The 20765-nt window shown below is 38.2% G+C and overlaps 1 protein-coding gene across 1 annotated transcript in view; it reads right to left on the bottom strand.

Annotated features, from left to right (window-relative positions):
• LOC127660166 (peroxisome proliferator-activated receptor gamma coactivator 1-beta-like) overlaps nucleotides 1–19737 on the bottom strand; it is a 44391-nt gene extending 24654 nt beyond the window's left edge. The window contains exon 1 of the mRNA XM_052150274.1: nucleotides 19617–19737. Coding sequence (XP_052006234.1) covers nucleotides 19617–19697 — 81 coding nt within the window. The 5' untranslated portion in view covers nucleotides 19698–19737. The remainder of the gene's footprint in view (nucleotides 1–19616) is intronic.
• Between the last annotated feature and the right edge of the window lie 1028 nt (nucleotides 19738–20765).

Here is a 20765-nt window from a genome sequence, read left to right as displayed (position 1 = left end):
GCAGTAAGAACGCCTGAATGCCTATAACAGACACCATGCAGCTTATATACATTTAGATAGCGCACAAATCTAACATTTTGAAGAATTTGTCCTATCTGCTTATACATTAACGGCTGTGTTTGCTTTAATATCTCATCAAATCAGCACAGATATAATCCAGTCCGTTTACACTATTAATTCATTAACAGCTGTGTTTACATTAATATCACCTAAAGAGGACTATTTTGATTAAAAACTGTGCAGTGTCTTGTGCAGGAACGCTGCATTCATTACAAGACACAAGTGCATGGGCAGACACATGTATGTGAGCATTTGAAAGCAGCCGGCTGTGATCAAACAGCGCATGCATAGCGAATTTATTCAGATCTTGGCTGTACCGGTATTTCTGTATCATCAGTGGCTATTAAAATGTTGAACTGAACAGAGATTATGTCACACTAATAGCTAATCGTGGCTGCACCCTGCAGTTTGTAAAGCACTGTGCTGGACAAACATATTTGGCTGATGCGTTTTAGTTTATTCAGTGTCTCGTGCAGGAGCACTGTGTTTTATACATGCCGAGTTTATGGCGAGTTCTAATCCAGGGTGTGCCGAGTGACTCCAGACAGGTCTCCTATGCAACCAAATTGACCTGGTGCTAGGGAGGGTAGAGTTACATGGGGTAACCACCTCGTGGTCCTGATTAGTGGTTCTCGCTCTCAATGGGGCACACGGCAAGTTGTGTGTGGATAGCGGAGAGTAGCATGACCCTCCACATGCAGAGTCTCCGCTGTGTCATGGACAATGATCCATGTGATAAAATGAGCAGATTGATGGTCTCAGAAGCGGAGACTTGTCCTCCGCCAACCGGATTGAGGTAATCACGCAACCACGAGGACCTACTAAGTAGTGGGAATTGGGCATTCCAAATTGGGAGAAAAGGGGATATAATGGGACAGCCATGGGTGTCGCAATCTTTTAATGATTAATTGCGCAGCTCTACAACACAGTAACAGTTCTTGGTTCATTTGGAGTCAGACATGACAAAATGAATGACTTGTGGTTCAGTACGTTTTAAATTCACTTAAAATAACTGGCTGATAAGTCACTAGTTTAGGAATTGGGCAACACTGTTCACCCTGTATGTTTTTGCACTGCTGTTTTGTCTCAGTTTTGCAGTGCCACTGAATGGTATCACAGGAAACACTGTCAGAGTATTTTAGTATGGTTTCCCATCTGCATATGGAACCAGAATACATGCAAATCATTCAGTTCGAATATTTAAAAAATAATAATAATAATAAAAAAATTAACTAAACGGAACTTGGTTCTCGTTTCTCAACCCTAGCAAAAACCGTAAGTACTTTGTTTCCAGTAAATCCAGGGACTGCCATGTTTGGAGAATGCCATGAGGTCATAACAGATGCTGTTCCCTCTTCTTTAGTACATTCTATTTATGCCTGTCAAGGTCTGGTCCACTGACAAGCAACAGAAGTAACAGTATAACTCTACCCACAACCCCACTCTCTGTCTACATTGAAGTCTGTCATTCAGACAATGGCAGTGTCTCTTTGGTAATCCTTTTGCGACCTGTAACTGCCATTTTGGGGATCCTAGTTTCTGTCTCAAACCTGTATTTATTAACAGAGCTGTAATTACTTGAGCTTTCCGCCTACATTTCGTACATGATTTTGAGGTTGATATCTACTCAAAATGTGGTATAATCATTTAGCTGACTGATTATTGCGTGGGAAATGCTCAAATCCTTCGTATAAGAAACAGAATTAATCTAAATGAGCTGTTTAGTAATTTGTTTTGGTTTACAGGAGCTCTGAGGACCTAAATATAATTAATACAAGAAACTGCATAACAAAAATGTTTTGTGTACATATTGCTTATAGTGTGTTGAAACAATACACAGTAAAAGTGGTAACAAGCAATTGTTAATTTAACCCCATGAGACCAGAGCGTGATTTCTGTGTGCATTTTCCATTCCATTCTTTGATTTGTAACTAGTAGCATCTAATAAACAAGCGAAAATGCAGAGTAAATATATCAGAATGCATTTACTAATGTTAATGAATAGAATTGTACAGAGTTAAACAAAAATATAACAAAATCTAGATTAATATGAAGCAATATGTGAAATGTTAACATATTTTTGGAACGTCTGTCATAAAACAGCTCCACAGCACTCATCCGAGTACTTCATGTTTATCAGCATGCTAATGCATGAAAAATTAACAGATTTTTTTAAAGCGGCATATCAAATGAAACTAGAGACTCTCCTCTTTACAAACAAACAGGTTAATGAAAAAACTTCACAGATTTCTTACCAGAGGCACTTTGGTTGGCACTGCATCCATAGGAGCACTTCAAGGAAATCCATGGCATGCTATTGTGTCACGTGACTCTGTTCGGCATTATTTAACTTTTAAATAACATTCTAGAATATTGTGAACAGTATTCAGTCGGTTGTGCACCAGTCCTTCCTGCAGCAAAGCACCCCCACAACATGATGCTGCAAAAATAATGATGGTCATTATGGCCAAAAATTTAAATTTTTGTTTCATCAGACAAAAATTTCTACAAAAAGTAAGATCTTTGTCCCCATGTGCACTTGCAAACTGTAGTCTGGCTTTTTTATACTGGGTTTGGAGCATTGTCTTCTTCCTTGCTCAGAAGCCTTTCAGGTTATGTCGATATAGGACTAATTTTACTGTGGATATAGATACTCCAGCATCTTCACAAGGACCTTTGCTGTTGTTCTGGTATTGATTTGTACTTTTCAAACCAAACTACATTCATCTCTAGGAGACAGAATGCATCTCCTTCCTGAGCGGTATGATGGCTGTGGTGTCCGATGGTGTTTATACTTGCTTACTATTGTTTGTATAGATGAACATGGTACCATCAGGTGTTTGGAAATTGCTCCCAATAATGAAGCAGACTTAAGGTCCACAATTTTGTTTTTGAGATCTTGGCTGATTTCTTTTGATTTTCCCTTAATGTTAAGCAAAGAGTTCCCAAGCTGCTTAAAGGGACATTTAACTTAGTGTATGTAAATTTCTGACCCACTGGAATTGTGATATAGTCAATTAAAAGTGAAACAATCTGTCTGTAAACAATTGTTAGAAAGATTTACATAATGTACATCTTTGTTGCCTAATGCCTGTGAGAATATTGCATTGCATACCTGTACTTAAGTCTGGATGTTCTGGTGCTCAGTGCTCTTTAGTTTTTATGAACAATACCCATTAGTCATTGGATTAAGAACATTCTCTTTTTACCATTTTATTAAACACTCGCTGAGTTCAAATATGAATAACAATGTGCTATTGTGTCACTTGAGCTTCAAATCGCACACAGTAGGAGAGATTTCAGTTGAAAGTGTGCTCAAATGACAAGCCCTCAAACACAAGTCCCCCAAGCCACTTGCTACGTCTAACTGGGCTTCTGCCAGTGCAATCAGCAGAGATGTCCTTGGGAGCCAAACACAACTTGAGGAATGCCTCTGTGACATATCATCACTGAGCTACCATGCCATAACTCACCTCTGCTAGTACAGCACTCAACATCTCAACCTGGTAAATCACCACCTTCCTACAATACGGCCCACACTTACAGCCCTCTTCCACTTGCTGTAAGACCCTCGGCAGTCGTGGGACGTGGTCAACATGTAAATAAAATTCACACATAATTTACACACCCACAACTTGAGTTACAGCCCAAAGATTTTCATCCCGCCACAATGATTCCAGGTTACAGCTTGCTGTGTCTGTATCTACGTGATAACAGATGAAATGAAGCATGGTGGTTGACAATCATCCTGTTTCAGGAAGCCTTTGTAGCGTTCTTGATGCCATCGTCTGGCATTTGTTAATTTTCTGTATCTGTGGCTGACATTTGGGTGTTTTTCATTTCTGAGAAATGTGGAGTGATGCGCTCCCTAAGGCTCACAGCACCACAGATGCCCAGGGGATGGGGGAGGACGGCTGCCAACCCCTTCCTCACCTCAAAGACACTTCCAATGAAAATGATTTTAAAAGCAGCAAAAACTCAATCTCTTAAAAATGTTGCGACTGTGTCGAGATTTTGCAAAAGGACATTACGTGGTTCATTACATGTATCGCAGCCGTTTTGTGAACTCCCCAAAACGTTCACTATTTGTGGAGCTAAAAGCAAGTTAAACATTCTCACAAACAGATGATGTTTTTAAGATTAATGCTCTATCGAGTTTTAAATAAACAAAACCTAACTCCCAACCTTAAACCTAACCGACAGTGTCATAAAAGTAAATGTGAGTTGAAAAACACAACTACTGAAGCAACCACGTCATTTTGTGGCACTTCAATGACATTTACAGCTCATGTACTAACTCGTGTGCTCTTTAGGACTCGTACCCAGGTACTCTGCATCGCAAGTGCAACACTCAGTCAGTTGAACTACTGTGCAAGCTTGTAAATGTAGATGGTAATGTAATGTAAACATTCAAACATATTGTCTTACAATTCACGCACATGCTGGGAAGCACGATAATTGTAAAAACGATAATAACAATCATTTTCCAAAACATTTTATCACAATTATTCTGTCAATTGAGAACTATTTGTTTTTTTTATTACAGGGCCGTAAAATTTGGGGCAAAAAAAAAAAAGACTGTTCCCACTGCTCATTATCAATTAAAAAAATGAAACGGCAGCTCTCATGGTAAACACATTTTCAAACTACAAAATATTACAATGATTTCTCTTGATCAAAATTAAGTGCATTGCCCATGCTTAACTGCCAATAGAAAGAGTAACATGTAGGATGTTTGCACTGGAGTTCTCTTAAAGATATACATTTTTTAATTATTATTATTATCATCAGTATTATTATTATTATTATATTGCAACATACAATAGTAATAAACAATAGTAATATATTTATTTAATTAGCACATGCCATTGATATACTGTCTCAAGCCTTTACTTTTGGTGGAAAACTAAACGAAGACAGTGTGTTGTCGTTTCTGTTGACAACAGCTTTATGCTCGTACATACTGAAACATAATGAAATGCTCTCAACTCCTCCACACTCAATAAAACCACAGTGCCATGAGGTTACTATATATTTGTTTAGAAACTTGTAATGTCCAAACATATATGTTATAACCAAAATGTTCAACTCAGGTAAATCTATAGTGTTTTAAATATAATGTGGTCAGCACATGTTAGCGACAAACCAAACCGAACTCAGAGCACAGCTGTTCTGTTTATAACGTATAATCGGAGCATGAGATAGATTTAATTTTATGTTTATCGAGCACAGAACCGCTCTAAGAATGCTGTAACACTGTATCATTAGCTTGTGTGTGTTCAGAGTATGTGCAACACACAAAAGATCAGAGTATCGAACATAGGTTACTCATAAACATCTGCGGCTCCGTATTTCAAAGCATGCTCCAAAGTGAAACAGTGGTAGTAACGTGAATCCAGGAGACCAGGTTGCAAAAGCTAGCATGCAATATATGTTTTCCTGGAATGAATGAAATCCACAGCTTCTGGATTTACAATAAGCATTTGGCTGGCTTACTTTTTGAACTGGGTAAAAGGTCAGGCAGCATCAATCAAAATAGAAGTTGTAAGGGAAGATTAACCAAATGTAAGGAGATAACCAATCGTTAAGTGGTTAATCTCTGGCAGTTCACAGGGTTAGGAAACATAACGCATTACACTAGCCTTTACCTAACCTGGCCTGTTCAGTGCCATTATCCTCTCTAAATGGTTTAAATTGGTTGTTTAAATTCCTTTTAAACTATTACTGCAAAAGAGTAAAGATTAAGTACAAATATTCATCTAGTAAAAACATACTTCTGTCCATGCATAAAGTTAGTGTTAAAAAATTGCACTGGCATTACCCTAAACATAATGGGAAGAGATTAGTGCAGAAAACTTCTCTGTTTATACAGTGAAACAACCCAGTTGAAACAGCAGTCACTTTGAGAGCGACGTCAATGATCTGTGTGGTCGGTGTGCATGTGACCATTGAGTTTACAAAGCAACAAGTCCGTATTTGGAATAGCTAAGTGCTGGAGTGAGTCAAATACAGACAAAGAGCATTAATGTGGGCTTTTGCCAAGATTCTCAACATTGCGACTGAAGAGCCTCAAGGGAAAAGGTGGAATCTGAGAAATATTGCGTCAATTAGCTTGAAAACAGACACCAATGATAAGCTTTATGTTCAATCGGTGCATCTTCTATCTAATCGTGCACGAAAGCACATGTGGACTTCCGTACAAGCAGGGGTACTTTGAACTTCACAGCTGTCTGATCAAAGGGGACGGTCTTTTGAGTTTCCACAAACAACCAATTCCCTGCTCTCAGTTGTCCCAATCCTCGCCTTCAAATTCAATCACGCCAGATTACAGCTTGCTATAGGGAGCCATAACATGTATATATAATCTGCCAGACAAAAGTGTAAGGGTTATGGAACACCTGTTCTTTTTGATGGATCTGCCCCCTCATTCAGGGATGTCAAAGGTGTCCCTTTTCATCCCAAGCTTGCATCTAAAAAATGATGATAATTTGGCCTTGAAAAAGCCTGACCCTGGGGTGGATGGGAAATGTCCACCTCTCTATCTCCCTCTGTTCACAACCATGAAACTGTGTTAAAATCTGGCGTTTTCAATAGCTCTGTCTGCAGTAAATCTCTGACAGGCAGGATAAAACTGGATCTGGCTTTGCAGTAAATAATATCACATGGCTGTGAGCTCCATCTTATGAGGTACCATCCTCACAGTGGGTCTATATTCACCTGATTGGACATTCATTGGGTGTTTTTCCACACAAGAAACTAAGTTTGCTGTTATCTGGACTGCTCAAAGAGGTTCACCTCCTGGGGTAATTAGAGTGACTGAGTATTGAGGCCTGAATTACCTAAACAAATATAATTTTCTAGCTTCTTTGACCATGGTTACATTCACATAGCAGCAGGTTTTCAATCCTGCTTAAGAGTGTTAAATACAGTTCTGTTCATACAAAGTTCGGTTATAAACAAGATGTGACCACCGCATTCTCTAACCAAAACTAAAATTCCAAAACTAAAACTGCTTTGGACATCACCATCTTTGATGTTTACTTTAGTGACTGTCGCTATGGCTACAGCTGCTTTTCACAGATATAAAACCACAACAGTGCCCGCTCACTTTTCTTGTTTTCGGAAGTAGTTTTCCCAGTGGGATTTCACAAAATCCTTCATAAGAGTAAAAAAGCTTTGGATCAAAACCAACCAGCTCCGAGGTGAATGACAACATGATAAACTTTGATTTGAAACAAAAAAAGCATTTGAAAATCAGACAAAAAAAAGACCAGACTGGTACAAGACTGTGTGCTTACTGAGGGAATGATCTACAATCCCACACAGCATTACGAATGATGTAAATCAAATACAAAATTTGAAGAAAATGATTTAAATGATTAAATGGTTCTGATGCTGTTGGTCGACACTGGAAATACTAGTCGGTCAATATAGTTCCCCAATAAACTGTTCAGCATTTTTACACATTTACGTTTCGCTTTATATTATTACAAAGGCTGTGTATAAATTACTACAAATATTATTAAGAGGATATCTGGGGCAGATGTATTCAAAGTTTCATATCACACCAGGCTGCGTGGTGCTTCTTCCCTCCAGGGTGCATGCAGAAAAATGTCCTCTCGCAAGACCAGAAAAGCAGCTATTGAAATCACTTTGGTAGTGGTGCGGGAAGCAGATTTCCGAAACGTTGGCTTGCAAGTCACTATGGATGTTTTTACATCTGAATCTTTAAATCTGTGCATGCTTGAAAGTTATTTTCCTGCTGAACAGGCTTTTACAAGTGTAGTATAACCTAATAGTTATATTAGATCATAGGCTAATGCACGTCGTAAAATATGCACAACTTTTCAGCAAATTTTTTCTCTTTCGTAGAATTGGTTTACCTGTGAATTATTTTCTACAATATCGAGTGGAATGAGATTGTAATCAGACAAGGTTTTTAATGTGAATTTTAGATGGAGGATTTAATACAACCTACCTCCCTAACCTAAAATTTGACCCTAAACTTAACCAATAGTGTCCGAAAAGAGAGATGAGAGTTTAACAAAACAGACATTCTAACCCTTAACCAACAGTGTTTTAAAATGCAGAAGCGAAATTAAAAGCACATTTTCTAAGTAACCACGTCACTTTGTGTCACTTCTATGTCTCTGTTATGTCATGTGTCAGCATGAGTTCTTGTGTGGTGTTGAACTGCGGTCCTCTGAGTCCAAAGTTCTATGGGGTGTGCTACCGCGCAAGCTAATCATATTGGAATAAGTGTAAATGTAGGAGGGTCTGTAATACATACAAGCATTAAAACATATCATGTTTCAAAAGATGTGTTAGAGTAAAAGTGTCTCAATATCTTAACATAGCAGGGTCTGAGTAAGAGAGTGTTTATAAAGTCATAGTCAGCCATTGAAGTGAAATTGAATAAAACACACAGTTGTTTATAAACAATAAATAATAATACATTTTACAAATAATAGACTTGTTCATTTCACCTGGAAACTGGAGGGAGTTGTAAGTTTTGCAAAAATGTATATAGAGTCATGTTTTCACTGAGACCAGATTGTAAATATGGCTGTCGATCCCAAATGCTGACAGTGTAAATGCAGCCCATTTTATGCATAAAACATTCATTTCACACTGCTCACAATGTTTGAACATGTAGTAACAATATAAACTCTTTCCTATATCTGTATAAAATAAAAAGCAGTTGCAAAGCAGTGCCGAGTTGTGAAAGCCCTTTGGGCCTTTGTGCCATACGAGTAGAATAGGACAGGGAGTCATTTATCTTCAAGGCCTCTTTCCTATATCTACCCACTCATCTGCCGATTACCACACCCAGTTGTAGGTTACTTTGTCACCACAGCCATGCAGACTAGTTGTCCTTTGCATATAACCCACGTTCTGGTCAGGCCTATCTGAGCTAGACCTCTGGGGCGGATCTTCTCCGATACTAACAGCCAAGCCATTCTACTAATGGCTCCCTCAGGCGCCTTCCACTGATGGCAGTGAAATGTGCATGTCTATTCTGAGCTCCCTATGTGCATTTAATGCTATAGAAGCTATGTATATTACCAAGTTCCTGCATAAAGCTTTACATATTAATGCGTTTTACACACTATAATGAAAGCAAAACAGCCCCTCCAGTGCTGTGATGCCCATGGATGCTCCACCGAACGGTCCCGCTTAAATAGAGTAATCTCTATGCGTCACCTTAAGAGCAAATTGTGATGTATTTCTGGAAGCGTGTGGGAGTTTACATCTTTAGGCTTTCTGTCAGTGTGAATTAGTAGGCGTTTAGCAGAAACTGTGGAATGCACTTGTGAGGGTCAAGAGCTCTGCAACTGGCGAGCATGGTGCAACATGCTTTTTTAGCATTTGCACACAGAAATGTTCTGCTTTTAGTTAGAACTATATGTGTGTAGCTGTATTTCTAAATGGAAATTCATTAAACTGAAACTAAAATTAGAAATGAGAATTGTCTTTTAACTGTCAATAAAGAAAAGCAGTGTAAGCAGTGCACAGAAACATTGATCCTACAATGATAACGCATAATTAAAACTGCTCCAAATCTTGGGGCCATTTGCACCAGCTGTTCATTATTTACTTAACCTAACTGTAGTATAAATGGCACTATGTTACAATTTGAGTTGCACCACTAAACTTAGTTTAAACCCCATGGCTACATATAAACTATATATTTCTAGAAACATACAAACAGGAATAATGGTTGAAATAAAATGGCAGATAACTGGATTACAACAATGAGCTCACAAAAGACTTTTAGAATAGAACATCTTTATTTTCATTGTATAAATACAATTATTATTGCACAGGTACAACGTGTGGCTGAACTTCCGCACAAGACACAAAAAATAACAATTATTCAAAACATTAGCCATAATCAATGGGTTTAACAATACTACTTCCTGTTTATTGGATCTATAAAGGTACCAATAAGCAGCATTAGTTTAAAGAGAGCTAACATCCTACTAGCTTAGTCTTGGGCCAAGAGCAAATGGTGCAGCTAAATTAAGTACCAAGCTCACTACGTAGACACACCTAAGCCCCTAATGTGAACTTCTTGTCCCAATTTAAGTAAGACCTTAAGAACAGTTAGTGCAACCTTAGACAGGTCCTCAAATATGAATCCCAGCTTTATTCAGTTAATGTGCAAGCTAGAGCTCCCAAGAATAAAGAAACATTAAAGTGTGCTTCACCCCATCCTAATGACTCTTCCGTAAAACATCACTTATGGCCACCGCCTGCCAAAAGACCAACAAACAATTCTGTTGTGATGCTAGCAAAACAAAGCAATACACTCCACCTGAAAGACCATCAATACAACCCCTTCATGACCCGACTCCTAAGTAGGCAGGATTATATGAGCTACCACCAGCTGGCAAGTGTCCCAAGTCATGTGATTGGCCTCTTGAATCCCATCCTGCTGGCTGCCAGAGCCTGTGGGCATTTAAAAAGTGGGATTTATGCTTTAAGGTGGATAGTTTAACCTGAAAGACACTTGTTTGTATATTAAAATCTGTGATTTCACTCTACATAGTTCAGTTACTGAGGTTTGAAAAAGACAAGCGCAAGTTTACAAGGACAACAGTCTTACACTTAAAATTACCTAAGAAAGAGGAAAACACAATTCAAGAGACCTGTCACAAATAGAGTGCCTGAGGGCGAACTGTTTTCTTTTGGTGAAATAACCTGAAGAGAAATACATTCAAAGAAATCAATAACCCATCACAGGCAGGTTAACTTCCTATACGAACCGCCAGCACTGTTAGTCTTCCTCATGAGGGTCTTTGCCTGAGACGAACAGAGACTTATACTAAATTCATAATGTGAAAAGTTCTGGATTTCTGTATTCAGGTCTGGTTTACCCTTGGTGCACATTTCCTACCTGGTGCCCAAAAGGGTTTGAGACACAAAACACAGTTATCTTCCCCAGATAAGTCTGCTGCTGTGGTATTTATGAAAAGGCAAATATTCAAATAAAATAATGAAAATGCTAAATCAACCAACTGAGATTACTTCTGCTTTGTCCAGAAACAGGGTCACACACAGCTGCATCGCATCAGGGGATATTCTGAAAAGACAGTACTGCAAAAGAACATTAAAGGGCTATTGGATGAAGGGGAGAAAACACCCTGTATAGTGGGGCAGAATTCAAGTGTTTGACACATAATAAACATGACTCTGGAATTCTCTGTAGTGATTGCTGAACTTTTGCCCTGTGGCAAGGAACAACAACGCATCCAGAGCTTGTCTTGGGAGATTTTAGCTCACTCTGTTTGAGAAGGGCTGCCTCAGCCATGGAAACTGCGCAGTTGCTAAGAAAATCACTGTGCATTTAAATGAGGGAATTTTGAATGTAATCTAATCATAACCATACTGCAAGTCAAGGAAAGTCATCTTGACATACTGAAAGGAATGTTCCAGGTTCAAAACAACTTAAGCTCAATAGGCAGCATTTGTGGCATAATTGTGGCATTGATTACCACAGAAAATATTTCGACTGGCATTTAAAAATCGTGGTTACAGTATGATATTTACAATGGAAGTAAATGGGGCCTGCCAATAAACACTAAAATACACATAATAGCCGCATAAATATTATACATGTTAACATGATATTAGTTTTGTTCCATTTATCCCATTTATCAACATGTTATAAATGCAATAAATAAATGCCTGTAGGGTCCTGCTTTAACATATATTTCCCAGATTACATCATAACACTTATTTCGACATGTATGTCACTTATATTTGGGAGTGTCTACGATCAAATAATTTGCAAGCCCTCACTAGTGAAAGGAATGCTAGTGTTTCACAACATCCTAGTCTTTGTACCCAAGTTTGACACGTTCAAAAACAAACCGGAACACGGGACAGGGTGAATTCAGGTTCCAGGATTATTATACTAGTGGAACAGCAGGGAGGAGTGCTAACAATTACTGTGACACTAGAACATGAATTAGGGCCAGTATAGGTTCAGTTCAACAGGATAAAGAGCAAATATTAAGAGTAAAGGTGAATTAAATGGACAGTTGTATACTGAAATCAATGGCTGGGAAGATGAGGTCCAGGGGTCACTGCAAACGATTAGTACAGCCAGCTAAAACTGCCAAAGATTGACAATCTCCAGAGCAGCAGTCACAAGTTGGCAACGATTGCCAAACCAAGGTTCACTGTTGAATTAGGTCACAGTCAGAGTGTGTGTTCAAAGCATTCAAAGGAAATACAGGTGAGAGCTGGTAAAACTCAGTTCACCTGTTGTTCAGCATATCTGGTGAACATGTTTTTCTAGAGTTCCTCTATGGTAATGATGGAAATGTACAGGTTTTCTTCAGGGGTTGTCAGGAGGATGAGAGTTTCAGGTGCTCACTGAATTACAAGAGGGACAAAGAGCCAATGAACAGCCTCTTTTGGCTTAGTAACTGTCCCAAGCCAGAACATTCTCCGGAGGAACACTGTGTATCATCACAGTTGTCATGGGAGGCAATAGTCTCCTTAAATTTTGGTTACACCTCCCACCTCTTACTCTCTTTGGGCTGAATGAAAAATTTTCCATAGTATCAGAGCTAGCTATCTTACTGTATTAATTACTTTCAGTTTCCTAAATCAATGTTATGTCAAATGTTTATTCATGTAGCCCTCAGCAACTATGTAGTTCCTGATCTTTCTTTAGTTCTGTTGGGCAGGATTCTCTTCTAGTGAGCAATCTGTTGAGTACAGTATGTCTAACGTTTCATGAAATAGTAACACTTAAAAATCAAGGAACTTTGTGAATTTGGTGGTGCAAATTCTTTGGCCCATTCTTAAAGACCTCATAAAATGACTTGTTGAACGCAATTTCCTTTCCTGTCCTGACAAATTTCTTACTGAAACAGTTGGAGTGGGACACATTGAGAGGCTTGCTTTTGGTTTTTAAATAGTAAATAGCCTTAACTTAGCAAAAGATTTAAAGAGATTGTTAACATATAGATGACCTCAAACCAAACCGATATGAACTAAAAACCTTCAATGTCTTCAATGTGTAATCACATTTAACTATGAACCCCTAGACAACTACAAAAGAACACTAAATCATGCAAATAATACTCTAATAATGAATATTTTAATGTAAACTAAACTCTGAATTTGAATGAAATATATCTGGCGTACCTACGGTGTTGATTCTAAAATATACAGTTCAAGCATGTAAATCAGAATTGAAAATGCACCCAAGGCCTATTTATGGTTGAAAATAGCCTTTAAAATGCATACAGCTGGAGAGCTACTCTAAAAATAAACCACAATTTTTCTCCTTATCTGCTGGTTCCTTTGTACATTTACATTTACGCATTTGGCAGACGCTTTTATCCAAGGTGACTTATAGTGCTTATTACAGGGACAATTCCCCCAGAGCAACCTGGAGTTAAGTGCCTTGCTCAAGGACACAATGGTGGGGATCGAACCAGCAAACTTCTGATTAACAGTTATGTGCTTTAGCCCACTACACCACCACTACACCGTATACAAGTGTCATGAGGTGCTGCTTTGTAACAGCCCTTAGTTATTATAATATTCCAATCAGGAAGGTGCAAAACCAACTATTAGTCAAAACAAACTTTGAAAAGAGAAGCTAGTGTTACCTGAGGTTCTTCCCCTTGAATTGTGTTTTTACAGTTCATATGTTCCGCATTGCCCAATATGAGTCCTTGCCAGTCTGAGCTTGCCCTCCCCTGATGTCATGTTGCTATGGCAGGCCTGGTACACTCTTTTCCAATTTGAAACGTGTGGAAACTTCCTTACCCTCACCTGATTTCTTTGTGTCAGCTCTTAGACTTGGATTAAGATAAACAATATAGGCCCATATAAGACTCAATTCTTACATTGTATGAGATGGTTTTACCAAATTGAATTACTTACTTAATTATTATAAAATATATTTAAATATGTGCCATCTGATAAATCTAACAAGTTACTTTACTATAAAGTTAACAAGTTACCAAGAAATGCAAGAACATCCAGTGGCAAATTTAGAAGACGGATCATTTTGCAACTTGCCGCAGATTGCATTCAGACTGTACAACTATCCCGATTTTGAAAGTACATTTGCGCCACTACCTGATTTGTAGGGATGCATCATATGGAATTTCTGGGCAGAAATGATAATTCACATCTCATTGTGGCTGATACTGATTACCAGTCATTTTACTTTTGTGATTTAACCCTTTAAACTAGAGCTGCCAGCTAGCTAACTAATTAAATACTACTCACTTACAATTAGGTTTAAGAAGCTTGGAATTTGGACTTCACAATCTTATTTAATCTTAAGTGCTACTGTTTAAGTTTGGCGGATGTAAAGTAAATCAGAAGTGTGACTATACAGATGTATGCTCATTTATATTTGCACAGTATTTATGGTAATGCTAAATTAACTTTGACCAGAAGAGATTTAGAAATGATCTGCTACAAACAAACAAAAAATCTTTTTACCTCTGCAAAAATATTTGTTGTAATTCCACTATCGGCAAGATAATAATATTTAGATTTTCCCTACTGGCAAATAATATATCGGCTGCCAGTATATTGTGCACCCCTACTGATTTGCATAATTCCTTTAGTGAATCGGGTGCTAAAAAGGCAGAAAATGCATACAAATAAACAATTCAATTACAGGTAAATTACAGGTCAATTACAATTCAATTACATGGAGTGGTGGTGGTGTAGTGGTCTAAAGCACATAACTGGTAATCTGGTAATCAGAGGGATGCTGGTTCGAGCCCCACAACCACCACCATTGTGTCCTTGAGCAAAACGTCTGCCAAATGCATAAATGTAAATGTAGGTCACTATTTATCTTTAGTGCCCCTCCCCTTTTTTTTAAAAAAAAAAATGTATATTTGATCTACATTACATAGTGTACTTAATATATAAATTCACTTTTTGGTCAGAGAGGAGGCTTAATCCAACTCAAGCCTTCTGTGGTTTCATTTTCACCCAGTGTGCAGGTGGGGGATGAGTTGTTATGAGAATAACACACCTGCAACACTGTTTAGCTTGAAAATATAGGCCAACACAGTCTGGTTTTGCAAATGGTGACCAATGCAAATGGTGCCTGCTGTTGCCCCACTAAACTGCACATTACATTGACTTGCATCAATTAAATTAAGATTAAACAACATGGCAACCTGCATCATGTGAGTGTTTCAGAGATTTTGAGATTAATAAATAGCCTTACATCACAGAGCACAGGTGTTGCATCAACTTCTTTCTGAGCTGAGGTCAAGTTAGGACACCTGAGTTTTCATAAGTGTGAGCAACTGCTGCAGCTTAATATGCCTTAAGATAACACAACAGAGAATGAACTATGTTGCCATGAAACACCTCCAGGATACCTTGTAAAATGCCACATAATCTTTAATGTGAGTTTAAAGAGGGAAAAATATTAAACATCAACCAAGACATAGTCAAGGTGATATCAGATGACCTAGAAACTACATTAAAAAACTTAGTCAGCCTCTCCCATGACTTAAACAAGCATAAATGCAGAGTATGTCTAAAAAAAATAACATCTCCATATTTTTCAGCAAATTGACAATTTTCTATATATATATATATATATATATATATATATATATATATATTATGTATTTGCTCGAAAATGGCTCAAAAGTGTTTTATTTTTATTTTTTCTCAAAGAACCATCAATTCATCCAAACAGCAACTGCAGCCAAGTAGATTCAATATTTTAAAGACATTAAAATAAAATATAATATTTCGTTTTTCATTAAATAAACCTAAGGGTTCACAATATAGGTCAATTTTACATCGTCAGCAAAATTATTTTTAATATTCGATATATATTGCCCACCCAAACATGAATGCACACGTAAACTAAGGAACACAGGCTATCATTACAGACCGCACAAATGTGAATGCACATCTATAGATTGTCCTCCAGACAAGCAGATTTTATGTTACAGCACACTGACAACTTGTGTTACAGAAAACGCAGGATTCTCCATACATCCTATTCTTGGTCCCATTACCAGACATGTCAATGAAAGGGGTTTTTAACCTTTGATGCCAGTTTAGGGCTCTTAGCTGATGATGGATTAGCATGGGTTTATTGATATCAAGGCCCTTTCTTTCCACAGTCTATACCTTTCAGTCCGAAATTGACATTGATCTGATTCCCAGACTTCCTCACATCCCCAAAGAGTGATGGAGGAGCCGGATGATGGACCTCTGGGGCTTCAGAAGAGGAAACAGCCCTAGTAATAAACACAAGTGCGCCATGAGCAAGAAGAGAGATGGCGCTATCATTCTGTAAAGTAATTGGAGTGAAAAGAGCAAAATATAAACTGACTATCTAGAGGCTGCAGCCAATTTATCGAGCCATGTTCGTAGCCGAAGCCTTTCTCTGAAAAACAGAATCAAATTATATTGCGGTAATGTTTTATGGTATCTCATATTACCCTTGCTCTCACTGGATTTCAAATGAATAGACAAAAAATTTGCAATTTCTTCAAAATCTGATACCAAGTGAGTTCAAACTAGCAATCGCCTACCAGAACACATAAAACATCTTCATTTTGGTCACCATTTAACTGCCACTGATTTGATTTTATGGTTTAACTTCACAGTGATAAGGCGAATGATAGAGAAAATGCTTCAGTAAACAAGCAGACACAGAGTCAATTGTCAGAGCCCTCTTTAAAGACCATGTCAACTATGCATATTTATGATTCCAAATGAGCATAAAATTATGTGTGGAAATGAGAGGAGGCACAGCTGACTGACACCGGGCTGAGGGGGAGAAGAGTCATTTCATGGTGTAAATACATTTGCCTGACTCTGTCAAGTTAGGTGACTCAGCTCATATCATGGAAGCTAAACACATAGCACTGCAGTGCTGCACATCACGACAACTGCAAGCTTGTCTGAGGACTGGTGCAGTATAATATATTTCATAAACTTAAAGGTTCCGATTTTATTCAGTGAATGTGTAAATGTCAACTGCAGAATGTAAGGTTGCTAAAAGGGGAATGCATTAAAATGTGTTTTTCACATTATTTTCCTCATAGCCAAAATATGATAATAGATACATTGTTTAATGGACTATGGCTCTGTTCCACAACCCAATTAACTGTTTTGCTTGTCTATTGTCTAAAAGGCCTTCTAAGCAGCATACTATCTGAAATGTATCACATAAATTACTGATTTGCAGCAAATACATACATCATAAAAATAATGTAAGCTCACAGAAGACTCAGTTCACAATTGATTTTAATAGCTTAGCTTTAGCACGTTGCTAAGCTAATGACATGATACTCAGGAGCACAAAAATACATAGCATAAACAAATGATCAGGTATTCCAAAAAAGCAAAAAGTAATCCATATGACCAATCTTTGGTTGGGGGTCAAAGTTGATAATTTCATCATCAGTCTGGGGGCAAAGTACCCCTTGATCGTTATACTGTCAGTCTGTATGTGGTAGGTACAAGTGTGTGTGGGGGGTATGTATATTATGTCATACATCAGCTTTGAGAACGGAACAGTCCAAATGCACCTTGTCATAGCTGGCATCAAACATCATTGCTTCAGAGACATGGTAACTATGAACTTTTACTTTATTGAAAAGAGTTGCATGAAGATTCTTTAGGAATGTTCACCTTTTTTTGTTCTCCATTGGGGGACAAAATTAAGCATAGGCTACATGTTTTCACATTGAGGGTTCCATTTATGGAAACTGATAATTCCTTTAAAATGATGCCTAAGTAAGCAGTACACCAGGTTTTTGAACAGAGCAAATAAGTGGCCATAATGCATGGCTTACATTTATACATTAATATAAATACTGTTGATATCCATAAATCATAAAAGTGCGAATCTAACAGAAGTGCTCTTCACATCCTCCCAGAATGGATGGTGAATTATTAGTCGTGATGTGAATTGCTCCAATTTGCGCAGCGGCAGCAGTCAGTCAGTCAGTCAGTCAGTCAGTCACATGCACTCCCGTAGGAGAGAGTGTATGGCTGTCGTAGACGCACGTCACCGGTCCCGCCTCCTTCCCATTCTACTACGTCTAACGGCCGCGAGCAGCCGAGCACATGACTGCAGTAACTCTGTTCTATAACTCCAGTCATGAGGATGGAGTACTATTACACTGACCAGACAGCGCGCGCTCGACTCAATAACCCAAAACGGGCACATATTCCCTCTGACACGACGACATCAGACAAACACCAGCGAGGGATTTTAAACAGCGTTTACATGTTTTTAAGCTGTTCGAAAATGAGTCATCGCCTTTTTTCATAGACACATCTAACATCCTGTATGTGAACGCGCGACATGTAAAATACACAATTTACGATTTAACTCACGATCTCCCTCCACAGAAGAAACAATTGGAACAGTTAGTGTCACCTTCTGACTTCAAAACAAAGCAGTGCGCATATATTGTTCACCTCATCCATGTCTAAGCATCATCCGTGTTAATATCTCAAAAGTATCCGTATATGTCAAAGGAAGCGACGTTACAGTGTATCACGTTATTCTGCGGGTATTTCCTATAGGCTGTATAAAATATTACACTTTGCAGTGCGACGAGAGCCTGTTTGACATGACAAGCACGAAAGTGCAAAATACAAAGCGATTATTAATACCAACAGCACGCTCTTGATGCAGGCATCGTTTGACTGGTAGCCTACGTAGCATTAAACTCTTGTTTTGTAACATGCATGAGTTACGCAACCGCTTACGAAAGGCAATGAATTTCGTCAATTGGGCAAATAGTTCCGAACTCATTTCATATCTTACACATCTAAACATTGCTAGTTGCTAAACTTTTATACAGTGCATTCTGAATGTTTATTCTGTTTGTGTATGGATACACTTACTTGTGGAATTATCTAAGCACAGATCACATATAATAACAGCATTTATATAAGTAATACTAATACATAAGACGTTTTATAATCTCATGTGATGCAACACATTAAAATATCACTGGAAAAATAAATAGGCTACATGATAAATTCAACAGTTCGCAACATTTTTCTTGAACTACGATTCTTATAGTACTACTCAGATCATACAGAATCAGCATGATTTAGTAGTATTAAAACTATAATATCCCATTGTCAAATTCACGAGTACCCACGTGTCACACACTCTCCCTCTCTCACATACACACACACACACACACACACATAGCCTACCGGACAATTTTGATTTTTTTTGCAAACTGATAAACACATTTCAAGTTATGTTGTTAAAGTTGCGTTTGGTATTAACCTACATATAATCGCTATCCCTTAAAGGCAGGCTAAATGGAAGCTTTATTTATGAAGTATTCGTCTGTAAGACACGTTTCGCTTAAATGCATTATTTCCTGTGAACTCCACGTGAAGCGCAGACGTCAGGGACTCAAGACGCCGGCTGAGAACTCCTGACAGCATCGATGAAATGATATAGCTCTACAGATAGTAACATGCAAAAAAAAAGACACACCCGGGATAAAGTATCCATGATTCTGCAGTATTCGAAAGGGAGCATGGCTTACCTGGCTCCCGGAGTTTTCAGTCAAGTAATTGAAGACAAATGAAGAGAGCTCCTCATCTAACAGTGAAACGCAGTCCGCCATCTTCTAGAGAATGAGATGAGAGGAGCAAGTGAGCCCTGCTATACTGCTCTGCCCGCATGCAGTGTGGATCTCTAACCGACTGAGGGCAGTGTCCCGAGATCCCTCAGTGCTTCTCAATCATTGCTGGATTAAATAAAACTGCCAAAAGTTTAATTATTGGAAGGTGCCGAGCGAACAGTTTGGTTGAAGACTGAAAAAGGCAGCCCCATAAACTGAAAATGCTTGTGTTGAATAACAGTATCTCTGACTCATTTGACATGGATGTGATGCATTTTCCTATATGTCTACAGTCCATGCCAGGTACACGCAGATAATAAACATGAACGAGCACCATACAGCATCGGAGTATCATTGGCTTTGTCTCCAAACCTAGTAAGCGGCCAACACAGACATTGTTGGACATTTTAGGCACATTGGCGCCTCAATATGCAGTTTAGGTTGGCAGCTTACTACCTCACAGCCATTGTCTACTTTAATATTTTATCCATGGTAAGAGAGGGTCATTGAACTTTTAATGTTGTGGAAAATATGGCTTAACTTTAACAATAAATAAATATAATGCTGTAGAGCAGGTGCTGCCTACCTGAACCAGCTCCAAATAATTTTTACATACAAGTAGTACATTAAACCACACTTATCATATAGCTTCTGGAGACATACAGTATATTAAAGCACTGGAGTCTTATGGATTACTTTTGTGCTGCCTTAATGTGTATTTTGGAGCTTCAACATTTTGGTATCCATTCACCTGCATTGTGAGAACCTACAGAGCTATTCTTCTAAAAAAATATTTTTTGTGTTCAGCAGAAGAAAGAAAATCATACGCATCTAGAATGGTATGAGGGTGAGTAAATGAAGAGAGAATGTCAATTTTTGGGTGAGCTATCCCTTTATAACATATGTAAAATATTAGGGTAATTACCCTGTAATCATTAGACTCATTGATTGGTTGCTCTTTTAAGTGTATTTTTCTTAAAGTCTCCCACTAGCTTTCATGCATGATGTGGGAATTTCGACAGGTCCTGAGCTATTTATTTGATCTGTTGTCATTTCCTACAGAATGGCATC

Source organism: Xyrauchen texanus, chromosome 19 (genome assembly GCF_025860055.1).
Source record: "Xyrauchen texanus isolate HMW12.3.18 chromosome 19, RBS_HiC_50CHRs, whole genome shotgun sequence".
NCBI lineage: Eukaryota > Metazoa > Chordata > Actinopteri > Cypriniformes > Catostomidae > Xyrauchen > Xyrauchen texanus.
This window is presented reverse-complemented; position numbering and strand designations above follow the sequence as displayed.